Raw genomic sequence first — 24,105 nt, 5'->3', positions numbered from 1 at the left:
TTCTGATGCTGAGGTTTAGAAGGGCTAAGAGCTTTCTCACATTTTCGAAGCTCTCCTTCTGTTTACATTGCTTCATAAATCGGCACTGGAAAAATAAAGGAACATTACAGCTTTGTCAAATTTTGATACATGAATAAATTGTGAATTAACTCTAATGCTCATCTCAGAAGAATATGCACTATTCAGTTGTTACCGTGTGTTATCCCAAAATGTTAAAATCCACCTCTCTACTGTTGCTTCCCATAATGTAGATAATCACACGGATATGATGGAAGTAGATGGAGATGTTGAAATCCCTCCCAACAAGGCAGTGGTGCTGCGTGGCCATGAATCTGAAGTATTCATCTGTGCCTGGAATCCCATCAGTGACCTTTTGGCCTCAGGGTACGTGCATTAACTGTGTCCGTGCCTAATAGCAATCCTCCGTGGTGTGCTTTGAGGGTAAGGAGTTAAAATACTCCCTGCCCCGAGGCCCTGGACATCAAAATGCCACTACGTTTCTGTTTGGAGAAGAATTCTTTTTAAAGTTGAATTAATTGCAGAAGGAGTTACGTTCTAATGAACTGCTTTGTAGATCTGGAGATTCGACAGCACGGATATGGAACCTCAGTGAAAACAGCACGAGCGGCTCGACGCAGCTGGTACTTCGACACTGTATACGAGAAGGAGGGCAGGACGTACCCAGCAACAAAGATGTGACATCGCTGGATTGGAACGTAAGTACAAATGACAGCGCTCAAAATACTCCAGGAAAGTTGTGCCTATAATTTTGCATGGTCAAAGTTTAAGTGACAGCAACTGTGCAGCCTCTGCTACGGCTCCTGACATATTTTTATTTTTGAGTTGCTTTGTAATTTCTTGTCCTGTACTTCAGGGTCTTCTTTTTAATAAGCTATAGTCAATGGAATAAGTACCAGAAATCTTGTGCAGGTATATTCTACCTGAAATTTCCTTTGTGCTCTTTAGCTTTGAGTTATACAGTAAAAGTAAGTAAATAAAATAATCTTTTTTGCTGGCAGAGTGAAGGTACACTTCTAGCAACTGGGTCCTACGACGGCTTTGCAAGGATATGGACTAAAGATGGTAAGTGAAATCCTTACAAATTCCAGTATATTTTCCTGTATTGTGGCTCACAGCATAGTTTTTTATTTTTTTAATGTATTCATATCAATATAAATTTTCAGGTAATCTTGCCAGCACCTTAGGGCAACATAAAGGTCCTATATTTGCGTTAAAATGGAACAAGAAAGGAAACTTCATTTTAAGTGCAGGAGTGGACAAGGTGAGATAATCTTTGGTAAAATTAAAATTCTTTCCTTCACCGTTATAATCTAATTGTAAGCGTAATAGCAAAGCTGTAGAAAGTAAGTAAATTAAACTAAAGGCACGGGATGTAGATATGTACCCAAAAAGAACTTGTTATGCTCTCTATGTTTCCTTGTGTTTTATAGCTGTATTGAGATATTTTGATTTACTGGATTTCAGTGTCCCTGGATCTCTTCCCAGTGAGGTCAGCTTTCGTTGGAGAGAAAGCACATTGAGCGCAGAAACATTAAACCTTTGTAAAACGGAATCATATAAAATTTAGTGCAACACTTTATGCAAAGCCTCAGAAAAATTTATACTGGAGGAATAGATTCAGGCTGGTTTGGATATAAGTCAAGCCTGAGAATGATTAAAAAGGCCAGAGCTGGAACATAGGAAAAGTCAATATATTGGACTGGGGAGGTGCCAGTAGTGTAATGTTGTGAAACTCATTGTTTAACTGTGTTTTTATTTCATGTCTCTAAACAAAGACTCGCAAGGTCTTTAAATTCAAAGCTGTTGCTAGTGTTAGAGATTTTGAGAGTTAGGAAGGGCATATAGTGATGAAGAATAGGCAAAGAATAGAATAGACTATTCAAAGGGTAAGAAGAGTTTAGTTTTTCCTCCATAACTGATTCAAGGTGCAGAAGTAAGCATGGGCTTCCTCTTGGTGACACTGGCCAACTGCAAGCTCATTAAGACCCCAGGCCCACAATGCTTAAAACTTGCAGTGTCACTGTAAATTGGCTAGTTTTTCTGTTGGTTTTTTGTTGGTTTTTTTTTTTCCCTTCACACATATAACCTGGTTTGCTTTAGTGCCCAGCTTTATAAATCCTAGTGGTGGTGCCAAGGAAGGAAAAGTAGATGTCTCAGAGCCTGGGAAGGAGACTTCTTCTGGCAGCTGGGACAGCCTATGCCAGTTTTTAAATCTTGATGGAGGTACAGCTTTAATTTGCAGAAAAATGTTCTGAAGGAGATAGAAGCCTTGATTCAGTCAATAAAACTCTTTGGACAAATCAACTGAGATTATACTTCGAAAAATATTTCACTTTAGTAGAAAGATTGACCCAACCGTATGCTTCTTTTCCATAAATACTTTGTGTGATCAGTTTGTACTTCCACTGAATTCAGTGTCAAAATTTTCATTGATCGTTGAGGTAGGTTGAGGTAGGTCAGGAATATTGGCATATAATGTAGTGATTATACAATACTAATTCTGTCATGTAAGATTTCTTTCATCAGAAGGATATTAGAACTATTGGTGGAGAACAACTCAGAATGAAATTACACCCTTAAATCACGTCTTTCAGGTTCTTAAGTACGAGACTAATTGTTTATAAAAAGATCTCCTTAGGGACAAATTAGTATTTTAAATTACAATTGGAATATACAAGTATTTGAAATTGAAGTAGGCCTGTGGAGTGGGTTACAAGAATATAAATAGGACTGAGGAGATAAATCTATTTAACTTTTGTTTATTAAAAAGAATAAAAGCCCACCATCCCCTTCTTTCCTTCCGACCCCAAAGATGATGTAATTAAACACTCTCCTAATATTGTAACACATTAAGATTTTCTACTGTTGTCTTGTACCTCTGCTACCATTTCCTTTTGTAGTGGGTAAAACACTAGAAATACATAATCAGGAGCACTTTGGGGCAATGGGAGTAGGCTAGGGAGTCCGATACATGTGACTGGTGGTAGTTTTGGGGACGTTAGCAATTTTTACAAGTTTGTTTATTGTTTATTTATCTGTTTAATACAGACCACAATTATTTGGGATGCCCACACTGGCGAAGCCAAGCAGCAGTTTCCTTTTCATTCTGGTAAGTCTTGCTTGTGATGGTTCAGGATAGTCATGTGAAAAGACGGAAAAAGTGTTATTTATTAGAAGAAATAAAATATTCTGGAGCTTATGGTGCTTATTTACACCTTTTTGAAGACTTACAGGCAGCCCTTGGATACCGACTCCCATATTTGTTGCCTTAGGAATTCTGAGACTGTAAACAAAGATAGAATTGCTCTGATTTTCTGACAATTTTATCGCGGTTCTGTGAAAGTAGTTAAGAGCTAATCCAAATAGCAGTGACTTTTAGAGCAGTAGTAGGTGGATCAGGTGTGTGGGCCACGAAGGATTTGTGTTCATCAGCTAAGGACTGTGTTTGTCACCTCCCTGCTGCAGTAACTCCAGCCCCGTGTCCCGTTGCGCTGCGGCGCTGCCAGCGGTGCTGTCCCCAGTTTGTTTGGCCACTGACCAGTTGAAAAGGCCGCTTGCTGGCTGGCTGGGAGGAGAGCGCAGCCTCTCAGGAGGTCAGAAAAATTGCTCTGTGGGCTGTGTGCTGTGCGAGCCTGCCAGAATTGGCTGGAAAACAGAACAGAGAGGATGATGAACATGTCATTGAAGGGCCTTGAAAGAACGTGTCTCGTTGCCACTTTTTATTCCACTCACATTACATTTTCAGTGGGGCGACAACAATCAAAAGCATCAATTCTTGATTTACTCCAAGCGATTCTGTGTGTTATCTGCCGTAAATATCTGGGCTTGATCAAATGGAATACGTCACCCATGATTAAGCTTCATGTTACCACACCTTATAATGCTGGAATTAAGAAAGGAAATAAATCGGTACCTTTCCCTGGCTGCCATCTATCAGCAGAAGCACGGACAGTTAGTGGAGATGAGCTCATGCTTGACGATGTGTTAAGTTGTGGGAACCTGTTCCTCATGCTGATTCTTGAGATTTATTTATAGACTTAACTGCAGTGTGCTGTGCTGCTGTATAACTGTCTTCTGTATAACTGCTTCGTTTCAGATATATTTAATCTTTTAACGACTTCTATTACCTGTTGTGTCATTTCTTTGTGTAAAACTGGTTTTGGCCACATTTCTTACTGTTCGTAATATTTGATTGTCTTTAGAACTGCTGTAAAATTAATGGTTGCTTCCTGTTGGCATCTCTCCTAAGGAGGACTGTGCTAAATTTGCAAATTAAACTCCTCTAGAATACATACCATAGTTTTAAATATCTTTCCTTTTCTTTCAGCACCAGCATTAGATGTTGATTGGCAGAGTAACAACACATTTGCCTCTTGCAGTACAGACATGTGTATTCACGTCTGTAAACTAGGACAAGATAGGCCCATCAAAACTTTCCAGGGTCACACAGTAAGTACTGGAAAATTGGAGGCTGCTATACAATATTTTTATTAATGAGAGGTTGGGGGCTCAGTATACAGCACTTGTGTAATGATCGATGTTTGGCAACAGGCAATAGATATCAGGTCTCTGTCATTATTAGAACAATTCTCACTTCCATGTGCAGATTGTTTTTTTAACCAGTGCCGGAACAAAATAGCCAAAGTGAGCTTTAGAAGAAGAAACATGGTAACTTTAAGACTTTGCTCTGCAGACCCTACGGTGTGTTGAGGGGCGTGCATGGGAAAATATGATGAACAGGTAGCAAAAAGTTGTTGTCACTGAAGGCAAAGCTAGGAATGAAGATTAAACGTTAAAATACTGACTGTTATACAAATATTCATAACTGCTGTCCAACTTTATCTTTCGTTAAGCTGTCATTTGTAATGGAAGTGAAGATTCCAACTTATTGTCACTGTTCAATTTTAGAATGAAGTAAATGCAATCAAATGGGATCCAACTGGTAATCTTCTGGCATCCTGCTCTGATGATATGACTCTAAAGGTAACGGGAGTTTGGTACTCACTTGTCTCTTTGTAGGACTCTGGAATGCACATCGTTGGCTCGGGCAATCCAACTGTACTTGCCTTGTCGTCTAATATTTGTTCTCTTTTAGTGTAACAAATAGCAAATCCTTGTTAATCAGAGCCAAGCTTTGGTCCAGAGAACTTGTTACAGGCTGCCTCCCTGAGACTTGGAGCATGATTTATTAGGTGCTTTCAGCTGTTTACAGAATCAGGTCATTAATCATTAAGCTGTCATGCTCGATGGTTGCTTTTGGTTAAAAGGAGGAGTTGGAATGCATGTCGTGTAACACATACAAGAATGGGGAACTAGCTCCAGGTTTTCTTCTGTTTTCCTCTTCTTTCTAGTTAAAATCTTTATCACATTGTTTCTTAAGAGAATGTGTGCTCCTTGGTTTTTCCAATTTATCAAGAGTCGTTCTGCAGTTTTGAGTTGCATCCACACTTCTCCAAATAATTATTACACCATAGCACACTTCCTTGTAGCACTGGGACAAACTTCTGAATGCAGAGGGTGCTGTAGCTTGTACACATGACTTCAAGGCTCACTGAGAGCCACACAAAACATCAGGCCTGTGCCGATTCCGTGGTACAGACACTTTTCTGTTACTCCCGTACTGCTCTGCATTTAGTGAATGTTTTAAGCCCTACAGAGTTTCAGAACATGGGGGTTTTATGTTGACAGTTAGTATGTCCTACTAGTAGCTCTTGGGACAGTTATTTCCATCTAGTTCACCGTTGTTTAATCAGGGACAGGGAATGGCTGAATGAGTAGCCACATATCTCCTCCTGTGCTGGCACACAGTCAGGCTCTTGCAATGGAAATCAGCTTATCTAAGGATAAACATTAGCATTAAGGCTCCAGCCTAAAGCTAGATGTCTAGACATCTTTAGTCAACAGGGTGTCGAGCACCACTGAAGACCAATTCATCCTTTCATAAATTAAGTTCCTAAGTCAAGTGTGATGAGTAACCTCCTGAGAGCATTGGTTGTTCTCCATTGGCAATGGATGAAGTCAAAATAACTGACTTAAGCTGGGTATTTAATATTTAGGCAGCTGAAACTCAGGTGAGATGAATTCTGGTCTAGAGCTCAAGCTGTTGCTGCTGCTTCTTGGTGAGTAGAGAGGTGACAACTGGGAACATGTCACTGTTTGCAGGCTCAGGCAATTCAGACAATTAACTTCTTGATTGCTCTTTTGAATTCAGCTCAGCCTGGAAAGAATTTTACCATTTTGTAGGATTAGCTGGTAGACCAATTGCGTGTAGATAAGTCTTCACATCACTAATCATTTGTGGATCACTTACTTTTCAATGGCCATAGGAATGAATACCAGGTTTTGAAGCATACGGAAGATGCCCAGCGATTTATTTGTCTGGTTGGTTGGTTTTCTCTCTTGTGATGCTAACTTGATGTTCTCTAGGGCAGCTAATATAGACTCCTTATTTTTAATAGTTTTGAGAAGAGAAGCTAGATTTGATCCCATCAATTTAAACGGGAAATGCAATTTTAATTCTGTCTTCACATTGAAAATCAATTTCCCCTTCAGTGAGACAGCAGTTCTGAAAAGCATCATTCTTTTAAACATACACCTCAATTGCATCTTAAATACATTTGGGATTAAACGTGCTCCTGTTAGCTTTTTCTGACAAAAGGTGAGCTAAAAGCATTACTGAAGCTAATATAGTTTAAAAAAGCATTCACGTGATTAGCTACCATGTCAAATTTCACATTTAGGAAAAGATATAAAAGCCTTCTAAAATCCCTTCTCTAGTGGCAATGCAAACTCTTAATAGCATAAAGTTATTTTGTTTGTTGAAGGTTATCGTGCAGGAGTTGGCATGCTAAGGAGCTGTGAAGTACTGGCAAGGCAAATCCTAATAAGCCAGGAAACTGTTGGTTTTTTTGCAGTATGTGCAGGGTCATAGAGTGGTCTAGGTTGGAAGGAACCTTTGGAGATCATCCAGTTCCAACTCCCGTGCCATGGGCAGGGACACCTTCCACTAGACCAGGTTGCTCGAGGTCTTCTTCAAACTGACCTTGAAAATTTATTGTGGCGTCTATGGCTTTGTATGAAAACAGAAAATTTCTCTACTCTACCTCTGTTTCACCCCATCTGTGTAGCAAGAAGTTAATTTAAAAATAGGACCATGATATTTTGTCCATTCACCATGAACATCTGCATTTTTCTTCTTATTTTAGCATCTGTTCTTTTCCCTGCACTTTTCAGGGTGCTCACGCTTAGCACATGCAGATTGGTTTTTCTATGGACAGCACCTTTATTTCTCATTACCCGCCTTGGGTATTTGCACCTCGGAGAATGGAGAGTACTGAAATACTTGTCATAATTACTCTGGAAACCCAGAAATCACATCAAACGTTTTGAGAGGCCTAAAAGATAGCAATCAGGTGGCAAATGATAAAGAAAAAAAGATGTAAAACGCATTTTAGGATATTGTGCTAAACGTCATTGTGTTTTCTTCTGTTTTTATCGTAGATCTGGAGTATGAAACAAGACAGTTGTGTCCACGATTTACAAGCACACAACAAAGAAATTTATACTATCAAATGGAGTCCTACAGGACCAGGAACAAGTAATCCAAATGCCAATCTTATGTTAGCAAGGTACGATTTAATCCTGGTTTTAAATGCCTGAGGTTTTAAATGTCTTAAGTATTAATTAAACTTCCCTCTTTATATATGTCGGCTCACAGAATGGTTTGAAGGATACTTTATCATAATCTCTTTGTGTTAGTAACAAAAATAGATCAAATTGAAATGCAATTAATCTGTGTGTTTTTTTCCCTTGACAGTGCATCCTTTGATTCTACTGTTAGGTTATGGGATGTAGACAGAGGAATTTGTATTCATACTCTGACAAAACATCAAGAACCTGTGTACAGTGTAGCTTTCAGTCCTGACGGCAGGTACCTGGCCAGTGGCTCCTTTGATAAATGTGTACACATCTGGAATACACAGGTAAAGCTCTTCTGTCTGTTGAGAAACTTGTGGTTTGCTCTTTTCCATCAGCACCCTTCCAACCTCTGCTTCGGCCATTCCTAACATCAATTATCTTTCTCTTTGTTCTAAGGTTGCTTCTGTTAATGGATTCACATTTAATGTCTCTCTTTGAGAGCTTGCCTATGGGGAAGTGGTAATTGTCTTTACTTAGCAAAAAAAACTCAACTGGAAACCTCCGCCAACAAAATGCTTTCAACAAAGTTTCTCCAATAACATGTTGAATCAAAAAAATTATCTTTGTTAACTCTGAACTTTAAACTCAGTAAAAGGAGTTGGCTGTGAAAAACAATGACAGGATGTAGACTTAGAAATCCGATAGATACTTCAGTCCATTTCACTGAAAAAGAAGAGAATTCGAAGTGGGACAAGACGATGAAACAAATGTTTCTATGTAACTTTCCAAGAAAGGACACTCTTACTTGTTTTGTATTTCTGGCAAAAATAGGACTGATTGCAAATGAAATACCTAAAGACCTTGTGGTTAGGCAAGAGGTGGTCTCAAGCTGCTGGAAATGGGATATTAATTTTTGCAAGGCTTGCTTTGGTAATTGGAAGTAGTCGTGGCCATCTTCAGTGTTGCCTGTCAAACACGCAAGATCAAGATGCGATGATTGTTTGTCACGTCCCTTAACACAGCACTGAGATTGTCCGTGAGTCTCAGCTGGACTGTTTCCTCTGAGAATTTCAGCTTTTAAAAGTGATGGGGAAGTTTTACGTGCTGTCCAGATTTTACTTGCTCCCTTGGGTTTTGTTATATTAATTACATGTTTTGTCCCTTTTTAGACAGGTGCCCTAGTTCACAGTTATCGGGGAACAGGAGGGATTTTTGAAGTTTGCTGGAATGCAGCAGGAGACAAAGTTGGAGCAAGTGCTTCAGATGGTTCAGTAAGTTCTGCTTGACGTGGTTGACCTTCTTACCTTACTGCAAACATCTTCTGGAAATCTTTTGACTAACAGTGGAAACAATTTCCTTCTGTAGCTGAGGTTTGCATACAGCCAGCTCACCAGTAGATTTTTTTGCCTGTGAGGTACCCGTAAGGGTGCTGTAATCTTGAAAGGGGAATGTCTTTATTCCAGCTTAGTGCGTTACTGTTCTGACCCCTCCAAAAATCTCAGAAAGTAAAGATGCCTCTGATTTAGTTTTTTTTACCACTACTGGGGCTTACTGTGGAAAAGTATTCAGTCTGGCCAGTCTTTTCATTGTAGTCTGGAAACATATTAATTTTTGCCTCTTTGCCCTTTTCAAGTACAAAATGTTCAATGTAGGTGATGTTCTTATGACACCTGAAATAACACGTTGCGTGCAGCAGAAAGCGCAGCAACACAAAGTGCTGAATGCTCGTAATTGGAATGTACCTACAAATGATAGGAACTCTGTGTAAATAGCAGTCTGCTTAGAAAAAGCAAGGAATAAAGTGGTAGGTTTTAACTAATCATGAATGCAGGCTCTAGCATCTCACAGTGACGTGTTGCAGCATCCCCTCCTGGCCCTCCTGACAGTGTCCCACCAAGTACTGCGGGAAAACCTTAGTTCTTCGGAACAAGAACAATACTTGGGCTTTTTTTTGCTTGCCTCTCTTGCCATAGTTTTAAAAGACAGGAGAAGAGAGCCTAAGGGAAAGCAAAATTAGAATAGAACAAGAGCGATAAGGGAATAGTGAATTGGAAGTGCTGTAGCTTCAAGTGGAATTTCAGGAGGAAGCGATGCCGGTTGCTTTGTCCGGAGTCTCAGGTGGGGTCTGAGCACAGGGTGCCAAACCGTTCTCTTGTGTGTGCGCCCTGCTGGTAAGCGGGAGTGTGTTAGAGTTCCGAACAGAAAGCAGGAAGTGCTAAATTTTAAGTAGACTGAATTCTATAAAATTAATTTTGATTGATCTTTCGTATCATTTTAGTCTTATATATATAAACAAAAGGAACAAAAGCTTAAGGCATATCCTGAGTAGAAACTAATTATCATTCCCCTCTCGATGACCCTTTTATATACATACTGTGTCTTCTGCCCAGTCTTCCAGTTAATTTGGCCCAAGAAGCTGATTGTAGTTGCAATACATTTGTTTTCGTTTAGTGTCTACTCTTTTAAAAATGTTGAGTTTATTTCATTTTATATTGTTTGCTGGTGAAAGCCTTTCTCATCCCCTCTGTTTAAAATGTACTTATAGGTGGTAATAACTGAGCAAATATAGGCACTTTTGGTTTTTGTTTGATGACTGGAAGCATAGCTTGGATAGGATTATATTCTACTAGTACTTTCTGAGATCTGATAGAACTGGAAGCAGTGTGAAGATTTTGATGAGACTAAAACGGGACTTTACATACTATTAATTTCTTTTTTCAGAGTTACTCTGACCAATTCTAGTAATTGCCCATATATTTTTAGTTTCATTTTACTGGATTTTTGTACCCGCGAGTCAAGTAATTTCTCAACTTCGTGAAGTTAAATAACAGGCAAAGAGCTTGTGTTAGATGTTGATGTTGTGTTAGTAACTCGTTAGGCAGCGATACCCTGAGCACCTGGGTCTGGCTGATAGCCCCAATCTCTTACTAATAAATATAAGGTTAAAGTTACGTGACCTGTTTCGTAGGTTCTGCTCAGATACTTCACACAGAGTTGTGTAAATGTGTAACACTGCAATGTGCGGTTTCTGTACACGTGTTTCTTTTTTCTTGCAGGTTTGTGTATTAGACCTACGGAAATAGCGCTACTAGTTGGAAGCCATGGACCGACTATGAATGTGTACATAGCCAAAATGACTGTCCCTGACCCATGTACTGCTATAGTCCCAATTGAACCATGGCCAGTCCACTACAGCCAAACAGAAAAGAAATATATACATATACTGTATATAAAAAAGAGGAAAAAAGGAAAAAAAAAAAAAGAAAAAAAAAGTTACACCCTGAAGAGGATGACAGAGTTTTGTCACAGCTTGTGAATCCTGTTCACCAAGTGCTGGAATCTGCTGTGCCCCAAAATAACATTTAAAGGTTTTGGATATGAAAACCAGAAGAGAGAGAGAGAGAAATATACCATATACAAGAGCAGACCCATATACATACCAAATTCAGAAGATACTAATGGCAGCCTTCATTACCCCTTCCCCCCTTCCAATCCATTTTGTGACCCTGGGTTGGGGGGGATTTTTGTTTTCCTTCTCGGTAGTTGAGCAGTTCGTGTGTACAGAGAAAACGGACTTACAGAAATCTGCAGCAGTAGGTTGTTTTTTTTCCTTTGCTTTGAAACATTGGGTTTTCTGTTTTGTTTTGGTTAAGTTTACGGATGCATGAAGTAAGGGAGTGAATTAGTTTCTTGTTTATATTTTTTTTTCACCTTGGGAAAAATGTTTCTTTGAAACGTATTTTAATGCATTCTTTGAAGAGGTAGATTGAACCTGATAACGTTTGGTACATTTTGTGGCTCCCAGAGCACAATTTTGTGAACCGAGGGAGGGTGGAAAAGGGATTATGGAGAGAGAAGAAAAAAAATCCTTCTTCGAGGCGTGATATTTCACGTCCTGCTCACCTACAGGAATGGGTATAATGCTATGTTTTATTTTCTGATGACATGGCTGAAATGCAGTAGTTTCTTATTTGGGACATAATTCTGCCAAACTTAAGAACAGAAGGGCACAAAAATACAGAAAAGAAAAATACAGGGATGCAAAAAAAAAAAAAAAAGACAAAAAAAGAGGAAAAAATCTGCATCTTCTGTTGCTTTAAGACCATAGCTAAAATATGGTTAAATTGTGCACTATTGTGAAAAGGAGCAAAGTATAGCTGGGGGATTTTTTTTTAAGAGGTTGAGATCATTCTGGACAAGGGTTCATGCCACAGCTTCTTTGAGAGTTGCCCATCGTTATTTGTAGGAGCTTAGATGTACAATTGTAACCAAACTCCAGTATTAAAAGTATCTCATGTAATTTTTTCTTTATTGAAATAAAATCTTTGGCATATATTTGATAACACTGCCATTAAGAGGCAAAATGTTTACTACCTTAGATTTAAAAAAAAAAAAAAACTTAAACAGAGGACTTGCTTCAAGTTTATTTTAATAGCAGTGATTCACCTTATTTAAAAGATGAATACTTGCACTAATTCCCCTGCTGCTCCAGTCCTGCAGTTTATTGTATCTTGTGACTACATTTTTTCCAAATATAGGGTAGATGTAAGCTGCTATTTTTTTAATAATCACTACTATATAGTGTCTTTTACTCTGTTTACAATATCAAGTATTTTTCTTACAATGACAGATGTATATGGCAAACCTTTTTCTGCTCATGTGATTAAAAGTATACTGATAGTGATTTGTAAATGATAGCATGAGATTGTGTTTATGCGTATGTGTAGTCAAAAAAAGGTTGCATCATGTCTTGCATAAGATTCCAAGAGTGTAAATTTATAAAAAGAGAGGTTGTCAAATTTATGTCACAGGCATTTTACTTAAGGAATGGTTTATATTACAGAGCTTTGCAAAGTTATCAGTTTTGTAACACTATTTCAATCACAAATAATTTTGTGGCTTATGATTGCTGGTCTCTAATCATTTTTTTTTGTTTGTCTTTTTTTTTTTTAACCCCTCCAAGTTAGGCATAAGTTGATTTAATTGGGATAATGCAGCTTGGACATTTAACCATTGTTCTTTAGGCATTGATTTCTGCTATTTCCATGGAATAAACATGACTTGAAGCAAGTCTGAGTTTGGCTAAGGTAGGGTAGCAATTTGCCAGCGGTAAAGAAAAGTCAATGATACAGTCTTTCTATATAGCCCAGGATTGTAATACTATCAAACACAGCATTTAAACCCAACAGAAAGTCATATCCATAAAGACAGTCATCCGCGGTGGTTCGGTGCCAGATCTTTGTAGGGTTTTGGAACATATTACAAATGTTTAGAGCAATTTCCCTGCGAGTTACAATACGTAGGAAACCTAATATATTGAGTGTCTGGCACTTGAAATACTGCTTTTATTGCTGGAGGTCCATGACTGTGGCTGACCTCTGTCATTTAATGAAAAAAAAAAGTAAAATAAAAAAAAAAATTCTGTGCAATAATTTTAAACTGTGCTCCCAGGAATAGACACAAATGTTTTGAGTATGTTTGAGCTGCATTTTTCATTTAGCAATGCATTTGTCAATTGCACTGAATTTTAAATCTGAAAGTCAGAAGTGATTCTTGATAGTACTTTTGTATTTTAATATGGACAGTTTATTCATTTGCATAAAAGTTACCGGATGATTCTTTCAGCCAACCTAAACGATTGTGGTGGAATTCCGTGACATAGCTGCAAAATCACCCAGCCATGTTTTTTTAGGGTATTGCCATTTTCCTCTTTCTCAAATCATCAGCTGTTTTGGTTGTAATTCTAGTCGCTTAAGCATAGCATCACGTACTCGGAAACAGAGAGAACAGAGCTTCAGTATCACGGGGTTTTCAGGTGCTCGAGGCACAGCCCGGCCGGAACGTCAGAACCGCTCGTTCCGGACGCGCCGGCCGAGACTCCCGGCCCGGTGTGGGTCAGCGGTTTCCCTGCTGCAGCGGGATGGTGCAAGGGTCTGGCCCGTAGGTATTTTATTGTTGTCCTTTCCTAGCATGCCACAGTGCTGCTCCTGCTCACACCCCTTCTCGCCTCTTGTCTGCATACACTGAAACGCGTGCATGCGAGGTGTGCTAGGTTCTGCGCTGACGTGAAGCAAAAAGAAGGAAAAAAGGAAAAAGAGAACCATGATGTTATTTATAGCGCAAAGACCTCGTGTTCAGTAGTGAGATACTGTCCAAATTGTTCCTTTAAATTGAGTATGCCAACTGTCAGGGAGACCCTGGCTTTGCATAAACGTGTGCGCACGCCTTGTCTTGCACACGGAGTGATTCGGTTGCGCCTGTTTTTGAAGCATAAAGGCCAACGTGTGCACAAGCCTTTGCATACGTTACAGTTGCTATGTTTTTTCAGTTCAACGCATGAATGGGCAAATATCCTAACAGAGGATAAAAGGAAGGGGCAAGCCTGGGCTCGGCATGAATGACGGAATAAGAAATGAACTGCTCTTGAGTTCGCTGTCTTTCTATGCACCCACCTCAGAATCCCGTTTCTCATTCCTGCATAATTAGGTCCAGGTTTCTGTAGAGTTCCTCTCTTTCTATTTTTACTTTACCTTTTTTCTGCATTTTTAAATTGATGTAAAGATTCCCAACCGGTGGACTTTTTAGTGTAGTTAAGAGAATACCTAGGTCCTCATAAAAGCTTTTTTAGACTCTTTGTAATGTCGATAAACTCGGTTTATTCTGGGACTACAATTGTGCAGGGTTATTTAGCGTGTCTACTAGATGATTGGAAATCTTATATGAAACACTAAAAGTGCCTCTTTTTCTGGGTTGGGTGGAGGGAGGTAATAGTTTCCAGAGTCAGAATTACATGGCATTTTGAAGCATATTTCTTGATTTCATGACACTTTAATGCATCTTGAGAGAAAGGCCAAAGATTTCTACCAATTTTAATTAATTTTCATTTTAAAAAGCACTCCTTTTTCCTTACACTGCTTACCTCATGCTAGGGTATTTAATGGGACATTGTACATTTGAAATGTTCTTTGTGTTTAGGAAGAATAGCAGGTGGCATAGGGTGCTTGTGCCAGTTTGCCTGCAGAGCAATCCGAGCAGCCGACGCGCTTCGTTCTGCTGGATGAAGGAATTTCATTCAAATCGCAAACTGGGGGGGGTTTCAGCTTGTAAATAAAAGGTCGTATGCTTCTGTCTGTTTAGCGAAGAGGAGCCTTGGGACCTGATTTTTCCCAATTTTTACTTAATCAGAATCCCCCGTTGTCTTTCGCTTCATGAGAAAAACCTTGCCAGAGCGAGCGTTGGAGGCGTTGGGTCCGCGGGACGCAGTGCCGCGTAGGGAAAAACCGAGCCACATCTGCCCCCGGCCGAGCCTCCCGCCGGCTTCGCTGGGGGTTTTGCCGGGATTTAGCCCCGTGTTCCTTTTCCATTGACGAGCGTGAGAGCTTCTCCCTTCTCAAAGCCCTGCAGAGCTTGTCCGTTGCCCAGCAGGGTCGGTTTCACGCTCTCCAGAAGAAAGCAGAAGCAACATTGTGGCATGTTAGAAGCAAGCACAGCTTGGGGAGGCAGCAGTAAATCTCCACCGAGATCCCTGACATTTTCCGTAGGGAGAGAGCCGTGGAGCCGTCTTCACTTCTCCCTCTAGAGAAAGCTCTGAAATCCCACGTTCTGTGAGGGCGCGATCGCCTTCGCCGGCCGCCTGACGGGAGGCAGACGAACCAGGGGAATCTGCCGCTTCTTGCAGATTGCAGGTTTTAGTGTTGATAGTGCTTCAGATCAGTAGTTTTGAGTACATTTCGCTTTCTCTGCCTTTTAAGTTCAAAGCTTGACAATAACTCGAGGCATGTTTTTGTTTTGTTTTCTTCTTCTTTTTTTTTTTAAAGTAATCATTTTTACTTCATAATGTTTTTTGACATTTGTGGGTAAATACAAGAAAACAGTCTGCATGTTGTTGCTAGTCCAGTGTACTTTGCAATCTTGTCCTCAACAGACTGCAGTGTGCAGAACAGTAATTCTAGAATACAGAAGTAATTTTCTCTCTCTCCTGACATTGACATTGTAGTTGTAATGGTTTCATTTGGAGTTACAAATCCTTTGGGTCTAATTCTGTGAGCCTACCTATAGCACTGGATTAAAATGTCTGCATCATTTCTTCAGTTATCCAGTTAAATTACAACTGTTGTAAAAGTGTAAACCAGCCCATGACAGTTTTTTGTACTTGTTTAAAGGACTTTTATTGTTCAGTTTTCATGATTATTGTCTAAAGAAGACTGATATAGATGTTCTATACTGTCCTGGACCATGTTAATTACACTTTATGATGTATTTTGGTTCTACATCACAATGATTTGTCCCCAAGGCCCTTATATCCCTTCTAGGCACATTTTCTGTTGCAGTTTCCCTTTGCATTGTATTGCTTTGACAACTGTAATTTGAATCAGATCTGAAAGAGGTCCAGAATAAAATATATTTTGATATTACCTTGGCTGCATGTTATATACCAGTAATTTCAAATGCTTGATACAGAAGACTTACAGGTGATTAAGTTGGGGAAGTGATGAGCTGAAACACTATTTTTAATATTTCTTTTGGCACATTTGCACACAAGACAGTAGGTAAGAAGCGGTGGGAGGTAGTGCATTCTACTGCTACATACCCTCTGTGAGCACACAGCAGATCCTCTGAAGTGGTGAAGCTGTCCTCTGCCGGTATTTCCGGCTCTGCCTTTGATGTAGATGAACTGAGTTCTCACATGTGTGTTTTACGTCCTTCATCTTCTACTTAACCGTACACCTGTGGAAGATAAACGGAGTGTAGTGGCGCTCGTGGCTCAGCATGGTGAAGCGATCTCACGTCGGAGGGATCCGTTCTTACGGAGTGATTCAACTTGATTATGCAAAGGAACGTTATTTGTGCTCTTGTGTTTCAGTTATTTGAAACTGTTTAGATTTACACGTGGAGAAACGTGCATCCATCTGTACATGATGATGTTTTAATTCCTTTAGAGTTGTGAGTCATGTCATAATTCAAGAGGGGGATGGTTTCTTTTCAGTGTCACTAGAACTTAATGCCTTTTCATGTAGACTATTTAATTGCTATAATATACTCTAAAGCAATAGCTTTCTTATTTCAATAATGTTATCCAAAATCAATTTGTTTTAATATGTTGGAACTTGCTGTTAAAAAACGTGTGGGATAGATTGAAAACAGGAGGGGCCATGTTTCAGAAGTGTAAAACCAGTCTTGGATTCCCTTCACCTGGAGCCTGAGCGCACTTTCGGGATTTCTCTGCCGTCATTTGCATTTTGAGTGAGCGTTATTGAATGAATTTCATAGTTTTAAGATGGACCTTTTGTACTAATGTCTCGATACAGAACGTTTGCGTGTTTTGAAATTTCATTAGCGCAAATGCTCCCGTCTAGAGCACGGCCACCCCGAGGTGCAGGACCCAGAGTGGCGACGCAGCACGGAGGTGCTACCCTCAATGGTAGCGATGCTCCCCTCTGTCCCCTGAGGAGGAGATTGTGTTCCAGGTAGGAGCGCTACACCCGAGTCTGCCCTTTGAAGTTTAGCTCTAATAATCTGTTTTTTCTAATGCTGTAGGAACTTGTGATCTCGAGTATTCGGAAAGTCTGTGTTCCCTGCCTCGCAGGGAAACGATTTAATGGAAGTCTAAGCAACGTCTTTGGTTCCGTGATGTCAGCACAGAGCAGAATAATAAAATAAGAATTTTTTTTTGGAATGATGATGATGCTCTTGTTGGTACAATTTGTCCTTAAGGAAAGCTGACCCAGGAGTTTTGCAGTGTAAAGGCTTATTTATCTAACTGAAAATTGGTACAGTAAAAGATTGTTTGAGGGATTAAAAAAGACACAAGTTTTATTAATAGATATGAAAAATTCAGCTCCTAGATTCATTCTTCAGACACCAAGTCAAGATTTTGGTTTCAAGATGTCAGGAAGTCTCAGTAGAGGTCAAGTACTTTAAACAGACTGATTTTTATTGTTTCCCTAGAAATTTTCTGACTTTTTCTAGGTGTTGAGAACCCTGATTTTTCCCTTGAGAGTGCTGCAATTTGAGCTTTCGGAATTACACCTTCTTGAGCATTTTGTGACTTCTTCACAGGCCTGATGACAGCTGGGATTGACTGTTCTCCCTTCCCCATGAGGGAATGAGAGATCCCTGCTCACAGCGATGCTGAGGGAATATCTCTAATTACTTCACGCAAGGAGACTTAGGGCAGCACTTCTGAAAATAAATGTTAGTGGATAAAGGATTTTTTTCTTCTAAAATATATTAACAGCCCATCTATTAAAGATCACGTTTCCCGTTCCACTGTACTGAAGCTCACGTAGAACAAATGCAAGGCGCCATTGGTTGTTCTTGCGTGTTGTCTCAGCCTCGATGGCAAACATTACATCTGCCTTTAATTTAATTTAATTCCTACCTTTGTCCCTGCTTCAAATGTTTTTTTTGATGGGAACATCTCAAAGTGTAGTGTCAAACTTCAATAAACGCCAGGCATGGGTAGGGTCTAAGTTATCTGGCCATGGCTGCTGGTTCTCCAAAGCTTTTTTTGGATCTTTGTAACCTCTGTCTTCCTCACAGAACTGCGGTCCTGCATCATTTGCAATTTCAAAAGCTACTCGGAGCATAATGCCTGCCAGCTGTTACGCTTGAACCGCATTGTGGATTTACACTTTATAGATATGGAAAAATACTGCTTGATGATGTAATAAACTGATACTTAGATTGGGAGCCGCAAGTCGATTCTGACATAAATCCCTTAATTTCTTTTAAGTGAATCATTTTTAAGGTGGGAAATTCCCGCCTCGGGAAGATAGTGAAGAATTACAATTACTGATGCTTAGTTTACTTTTTAAATTGTTATTTAAAAGTCTTGCAGTTCTTTCACTTTCTCTTGCCACATCCGATCCATCTTCCGTTTGCGTGAATGCCGGAGCAAAGTCAGGTGCTGATGCGGTGGATGGGAACAAACGGCTTTCTAGCATTAAGTATTTTGGAGCCAGAAGCCAGTTCCCAAGGCAGAAGCGTGGGAGTGCGTGCAGTTTGTTGCGATTGTGTTGTTCACCATCTCATGCTCAGAACAGTAAATCTTGCTCTGTGTGCTGAATTAAATATTCTGTTATTTTATTCGATTACATATTCTATTTCAGCTCACTTCCTGCAGCTAATTTTACAGGAAATGGTTCAATATCGTTTCCATAGAAAACAAATTGCAGCTTTGCTCTGTGTGTTGTTAAAGCAGGGAAATTCCCTGCTCGGTACCCCTTCAAGTGTCAGTTAAATAGAGGTGTAGCTTGTTGTACTTGCCTGGACAGTGGGTTTGCCTCTGAGTTTGGGGTTTAGGGGTGTGATTTCTTATCTAGAGCATTCAAGCATGAAATATTGTTGACTTATTTATAAATCTCTTGGCTTATTAAAGTTTGCTTGGCTGGGTGGGTAAATCAACTCGGTGTTTCCGTCAGATGCTTTTCTCGTTGCAGGTAAGTTATTCCTCTGAATTGAACAAGAAATAAAAAATAAAGGATAAGAAATCTGTGCCCATAGAGCTCTGTTAGTTTGCATGTGTTTGCAGCTGGATCACGTTTTGCACGTGTGGATACAGGAATTGTGAGAGCTCTGTCTCCAGCTTCTCAGCCTTTTAACTCCACTTTGTTGAGGAGCACTTTGAAATAAGCAGGATCAAATTGAATGCTTTTGCTTTTTGGAGGTTCTGTCTGAAAACAAGGGGGTCATCAAATAATGAGGAAGGCAAAGGGAAATGACCACGCTTGTAGGTCTTGAAGAGGACTCAGCAGTCGGTTTGACAGCTGCCAGTCTCGTCTCAAAGGCTTTCCTGAGCCAATACTGTAATGGCCTTAATGTTAAGGCACCTTTCTGTCTAGTCTGAATCTTTGTTGCAATCTAAAACTTACTATTTTGTCCAGGTGGGGAGGGGGAGAAAAAGCTGGTTTTTTTCTTGTTCACAGAAGCCTTTTACATATGTGAAATCTGTTGTCGTGTCTTTTCTTCTTTAGGCTGAACCATCCTCAACGCATCCTAATCAATTCATCAACTCCAGCTGCTCTTCTTGACAAACAATCTAATGAATACTGAAAGAAGAGTCCTGTTTGTAGGAAACATGGTCTCTGGCACAAGTGAGGAAGAGAGGGGGAGAAAACTGAAAATGAAATGAGACTCCTAGTTTTGCAGCTCTGTTATAATAAATACAAACAATGGCTCAATAATTTATGACTTTGCATTACTGATGTCCCAGCAAAGATGCGACCCCATTATTCTTCAGAGTGTTACATAACAACCTTTTTTCTCTTCCACAAGCCTCCACTTGCGCGGTTCCCCCTTCCTGCTTTTCAGCTGGTGACAGGTTTTGTCTGGAGTTGCCCAGCAGATCTATGGCAAAGGTAGGAATAAAACTCAGAATTCCCTACTCCGGAGGCTTTTCCCCCAAAACAGGGCAGAGGACCAGGCTGTGGGTTGTACCCGCCCATGGCTTCCACCTGGGAGCACCCCCTAAACCAGGACTGCGACAGAAATGTTCCAGCAACGGTGAGAATGGGGAAGGGCACCCTGGGAACTGGAGATGTACATGATACCCGCGCTGAAACAAAACAGGTGAAAATTCTTAAAATGCTCCAGTGATAAGCTAACACACTTGGTGAAAGTACTGAGAAAGGGAGAAAGAAATTTTTGCTACTTTATATTACTTATGCTTTCAGGCAGTAAATGTCTTTAATGTGAGAAAATACATTTCAGTCAAGTCTGCTTCTCTTTCCTGGAGACCTACATGTATTCCTGATTTCTGACTGTGCGGCCATTTGTCTTACAGAGAGATCCTTCTAAATAGACCGACGTCACAAGGATTCAAAGATAAGCAAATCTATTGTAAATCAAAAGCTTTAAGCACATACCAAATTTTAGAACTAGAAACCCCCAAATATCTACAAACTACCTGAGAGTTCATTTGTGAACTGAGGCCACATGTATTTCAATCCGAATGGGAATTTTGAGGGGAAACCTATAAATTGTAAAGATCAAATACCTGAAATATATCTCAAGTATTCTGTTTAGTGGTTCAACTGGCTGCAGCTCTGAACCCCGTGAAACAGTCCTTGAAATGCCACCAGAGCAGCCAGTTCTTGGCTTTTCAACATGGCATCTACCAATCCTAGCTAAGACAGCATCCAGCATGTGACAGGAATAGTTAAAAGCTCACAAAGGGAGAGAGAAGGTTCCTCTCTGTGAGCTGCTTCAGCTCACTTACACAGCATTAAAAAAACACTGCCTGGTTTTATTTGGTACTTTTCCCTCCTCAGAGTGGAAGAGCGGAGCTGGAGGCAGCGGGATTGCCCGGCAATAGGGTGGGCTGTTAGAACCAGTGCAGCGGCTGCACCTACCTGCACCCAAAGCAAAACCCTGTGTGTGCTGGTTTGGGCTGGGATAGAATTAGTGTTCTTTATAGTAGCTCATATGGGGCTGTGTTTTGGATTTGTACTGAAAACTGTCACCACAAGAGTGAGCGAGCAGCTGTGTGGGGCTTAGTTGCCAGCTGGGGCTAAAACCCAGCAGTCCTTTCTGGCACCCAGCATGGGTCTCAAAGGGTTCAAGATAATGGCAGATTTGATTGGAAAGTGCCAGATTGAATTTACGGCTGTTACTGCTATTTAGCTGTTAAGTGACAGGCTCCCGTGCTTGCCACGGAGCTTGCTCGCTTTACTGTGTGTTCGTCTAGAGCTCATTAGTGGCTGCTTTTTGTTTCTCTGCTTGCTGCACCGTTGCTTCTCTTGCTCTGCCGCGCTCTGCTAACAGCAGTGGTTGTGCGCCTGGGCTGGTGGGTGGCCGGGGCATCGCTGCTGCTTCTGTGCTGGGCAGGCTGGAACTCCAGTGTGAGCTCGAGTCGAAGGTGCCGTGACCTGCAGATGAGTCCACACGGGAGCAGGACACCCCCAGGAGTCTGTGGATAAGCCCGTGCCAGAGCAGGGGCATCTCGAAGCGGCTGTGGTTACGTCTGTGCCACAGCAGGTGTACTACTGGAGGCCCAAGAATAAATCTGTGCTGGAGAAGGGTACAGCTTGAAGCATCAGTGGCTGTGCATGAGATTGCACTGGGGCACCTCAAAGCATGTGGCCATGGATAAGCCCACGACAGAGCAGGTACACCCCTGGAGGGACTCCGGCCACGGGTAAGGCCACGATGGAGCAGGTTTGCTTCTGAGGGGACTGTGGGTAAGGCTGTGCTGGAGCAGATCTATCTCTGCAGGCATTTGGCCTGTGGATAAAGGTCGTGCTGGACCAGACACACCTCGAAGTGACAGTTCGAAGTGACAGTGGCTTTGGCTAAGTCTGTGCTGCAGCAGGTGTGCCCCTGGAGAGGCTGCGGCTTGTGGATAAGGCTCCACTCAGAGCAGGTACAACCCTTGGGGACGGCAATCTGCGGTCAAGTCCAAGCCAGAGCAGGGGCAATGGGAGGAGTTTGTTGCAATGATAAAGCCGATGGTCTGGCCCAAAGGGACGTCATGCTGGGCACGTAAAGCTGAGGGAAGGAGGAGGAGCAGGGGAGAACATTTGTAACGGTGGTGTTTTTCCTCCCAGTTGACTGGTAGACATGATGGAGCTTTGCTGGGGATGGCTGAACACCTGCCTGCCGATGGGAAGCGGTGAATGAATTCCTTGTTTGGATTTGCTTGCGTGCAAAGCTTTTGCTTTACTGATTAAACTGCTTTTATCACAGCCCATGAGTTTTCTCATTTTTCTGATTCTCTTACCCATCCCACCATGGGGGGAGTAAGGGAGCGGCCGTGTGGGGCTTAGTTGCCAGCTGGGGTTAAACCAGGACAGCCTGATACATGCTGAGATTTCTGGACGTATTCTCCAGCAAATGGGCACCTCGGGGTACTCTGTTGTCTATGGGTATGCAGGAAAGGACTGAAAAAGGGTGAGGATGTATAAACTGTGCTTTCACCAGGCAGATCACTTCTAGCTCTGGGTTATGAGCTGCTCTGCTCTTGCCTGTATTGAGGAGCAACCTGAACCCTTCCTCTTGGGGGCCTGAGCATGACTGCTTGCTGAGTGGGGAGTAAGCAGGAAGAAAAGGCATCTCCTTTATCAGCTCTAATTGAGAAAAGGATTTTAAGGATCCAACCGTCTCAGCGGTGGTGGGGGTAGGTGTGTAGTGTGTTCTCAGCTGCTTCCCTATCCCCAAGGAGCAGGGGAAACTATAAGAGGAGGTTTTATTAGCATTATTTTGTTGCTGCTGTTGAGCAAGAAGGATGTGTTATTTTCCCATTAGATTTGTGCCTCTCCACTGTTTTGCAAAACTTGCTGCTCCAGCTAGGATTGCTGCAGCGCTGCTATATATAGTGCACAATAAGCTACAAGATTTTGCTTTCTTTTCCTTTCCCTGGTGTTCACGCAGCAGTTGTGCTTTGTTACAGGCTCCTAAGCAGTCGCAGTGCTGAGGCAAGAGCAGGAGCATCCAGCAGAACTCCTGCCAGGCATCCTGGCAAGACTCGCCTTGTATTGAATGCCATTTCCAGAAATGCAAAAAATAGCTTGGTCTGGACTAACAGGGTTGGATTTTAAGTTTCGGCTGCAGGTGTGTGACTTTTATTAAGGTATCCAAACACCTCTTCTGACCTAGGGCGTTGCTGCTTGCACACAGCTATCCAGTGTGCAGTTGGTGTAAGAGTGGAGACAGGATAAAAGAGCAATGTGATGTTGCAACGGCTTGTGCAATCTGAACTAAACTACCAATAGGAAATGGGAAACAATGTAGTCAGTAAGATTCAGAATATAAGTGGTGTTATTATTTCCCATTTCCTGTAACACAATTTACTGTACTTCCAGCCTGCCTTCTCCTCTGTACAAAACAGCAGTCGGAGGAGTCATTAAAACAAAGTCTGGATCACAAGATTGCCTGTAATTCAGACACTTCAGTGATAGAAAAATGTATAGTTTCAAGTGAAACATGTGCAAGTACCAAATCTCACCAAACTGCAGAGATGTGTAGTTTGTTCAAACCCACCCCTCTGTGCTTTAGAGGAAACAATTTACTACTTTAGTAAATAAACACAGCTGTTAAGATTAGACTGTCAGATTCATCGTCCGCTGAGTAAATGATAGCATGCAGGCCTTTGCTATTTGCAGAAGTGGAGATGCTGGAGTGTGCCTCAAGTACAGGAAAAAAAAAAAGGAGATTAAAAGGCAGATCCAACAGAGGATGTGTTGGGACCGCAGTCTTCTCAACTGATGGGTGGATGGAGCGCTCTTCCAAAGTAAAATCTGCTGTCACAGCAGGGGGGAGTGTGTGGATGTACAGGGGAAAAGGAGAGAAAGGTTAGGGCTTTGTGAAGAGTACCAGGCTTTTTATTCAGCTTTGCAGAACAGGGAAACTTCCATAGGCACGGTTGTAGCTGGAGAACGGAGTCAGCCTCTGTGCACTTAGAGCCCTCCCCCTCATTTCTTTGCAGCAGCTTGCCCTGCAGGGATGCTG

At 41.3% G+C, this 24,105-nt stretch overlaps 1 protein-coding gene across 1 annotated transcript in view; it reads left to right on the top strand.

Moving 5' to 3' along the window:
* Positions 1-11,717, top strand: part of TBL1XR1 (transducin (beta)-like 1 X-linked receptor 1) — a 62,572-nt gene extending 50,855 nt beyond the window's left edge. Inside the window, exons 5-15 of the mRNA XM_009878866.1 lie at positions 252-384; positions 575-716; positions 1,020-1,083; positions 1,185-1,282; positions 3,070-3,130; positions 4,349-4,470; positions 4,930-5,004; positions 7,522-7,649; positions 7,838-8,003; positions 8,829-8,930; positions 10,716-11,717. Coding sequence (XP_009877168.1) covers positions 252-384; positions 575-716; positions 1,020-1,083; positions 1,185-1,282; positions 3,070-3,130; positions 4,349-4,470; positions 4,930-5,004; positions 7,522-7,649; positions 7,838-8,003; positions 8,829-8,930; positions 10,716-10,742 — 1,118 coding nt within the window. The 3' untranslated portion in view covers positions 10,743-11,717. The remainder of the gene's footprint in view (positions 1-251; positions 385-574; positions 717-1,019; positions 1,084-1,184; positions 1,283-3,069; positions 3,131-4,348; positions 4,471-4,929; positions 5,005-7,521; positions 7,650-7,837; positions 8,004-8,828; positions 8,931-10,715) is intronic.
* Positions 11,718-24,105: the final 12,388 nt, after the last annotated feature.

Source organism: Apaloderma vittatum, unplaced genomic scaffold, assembly GCF_000703405.1.
Source record: "Apaloderma vittatum isolate BGI_N311 unplaced genomic scaffold, ASM70340v1 scaffold8721, whole genome shotgun sequence".
NCBI classification, from domain to species: domain Eukaryota; kingdom Metazoa; phylum Chordata; class Aves; order Trogoniformes; family Trogonidae; genus Apaloderma; species Apaloderma vittatum.
Note: the sequence above shows the minus strand (reverse complement) of the source record. Positions and strands in the feature narration are given on the sequence as shown.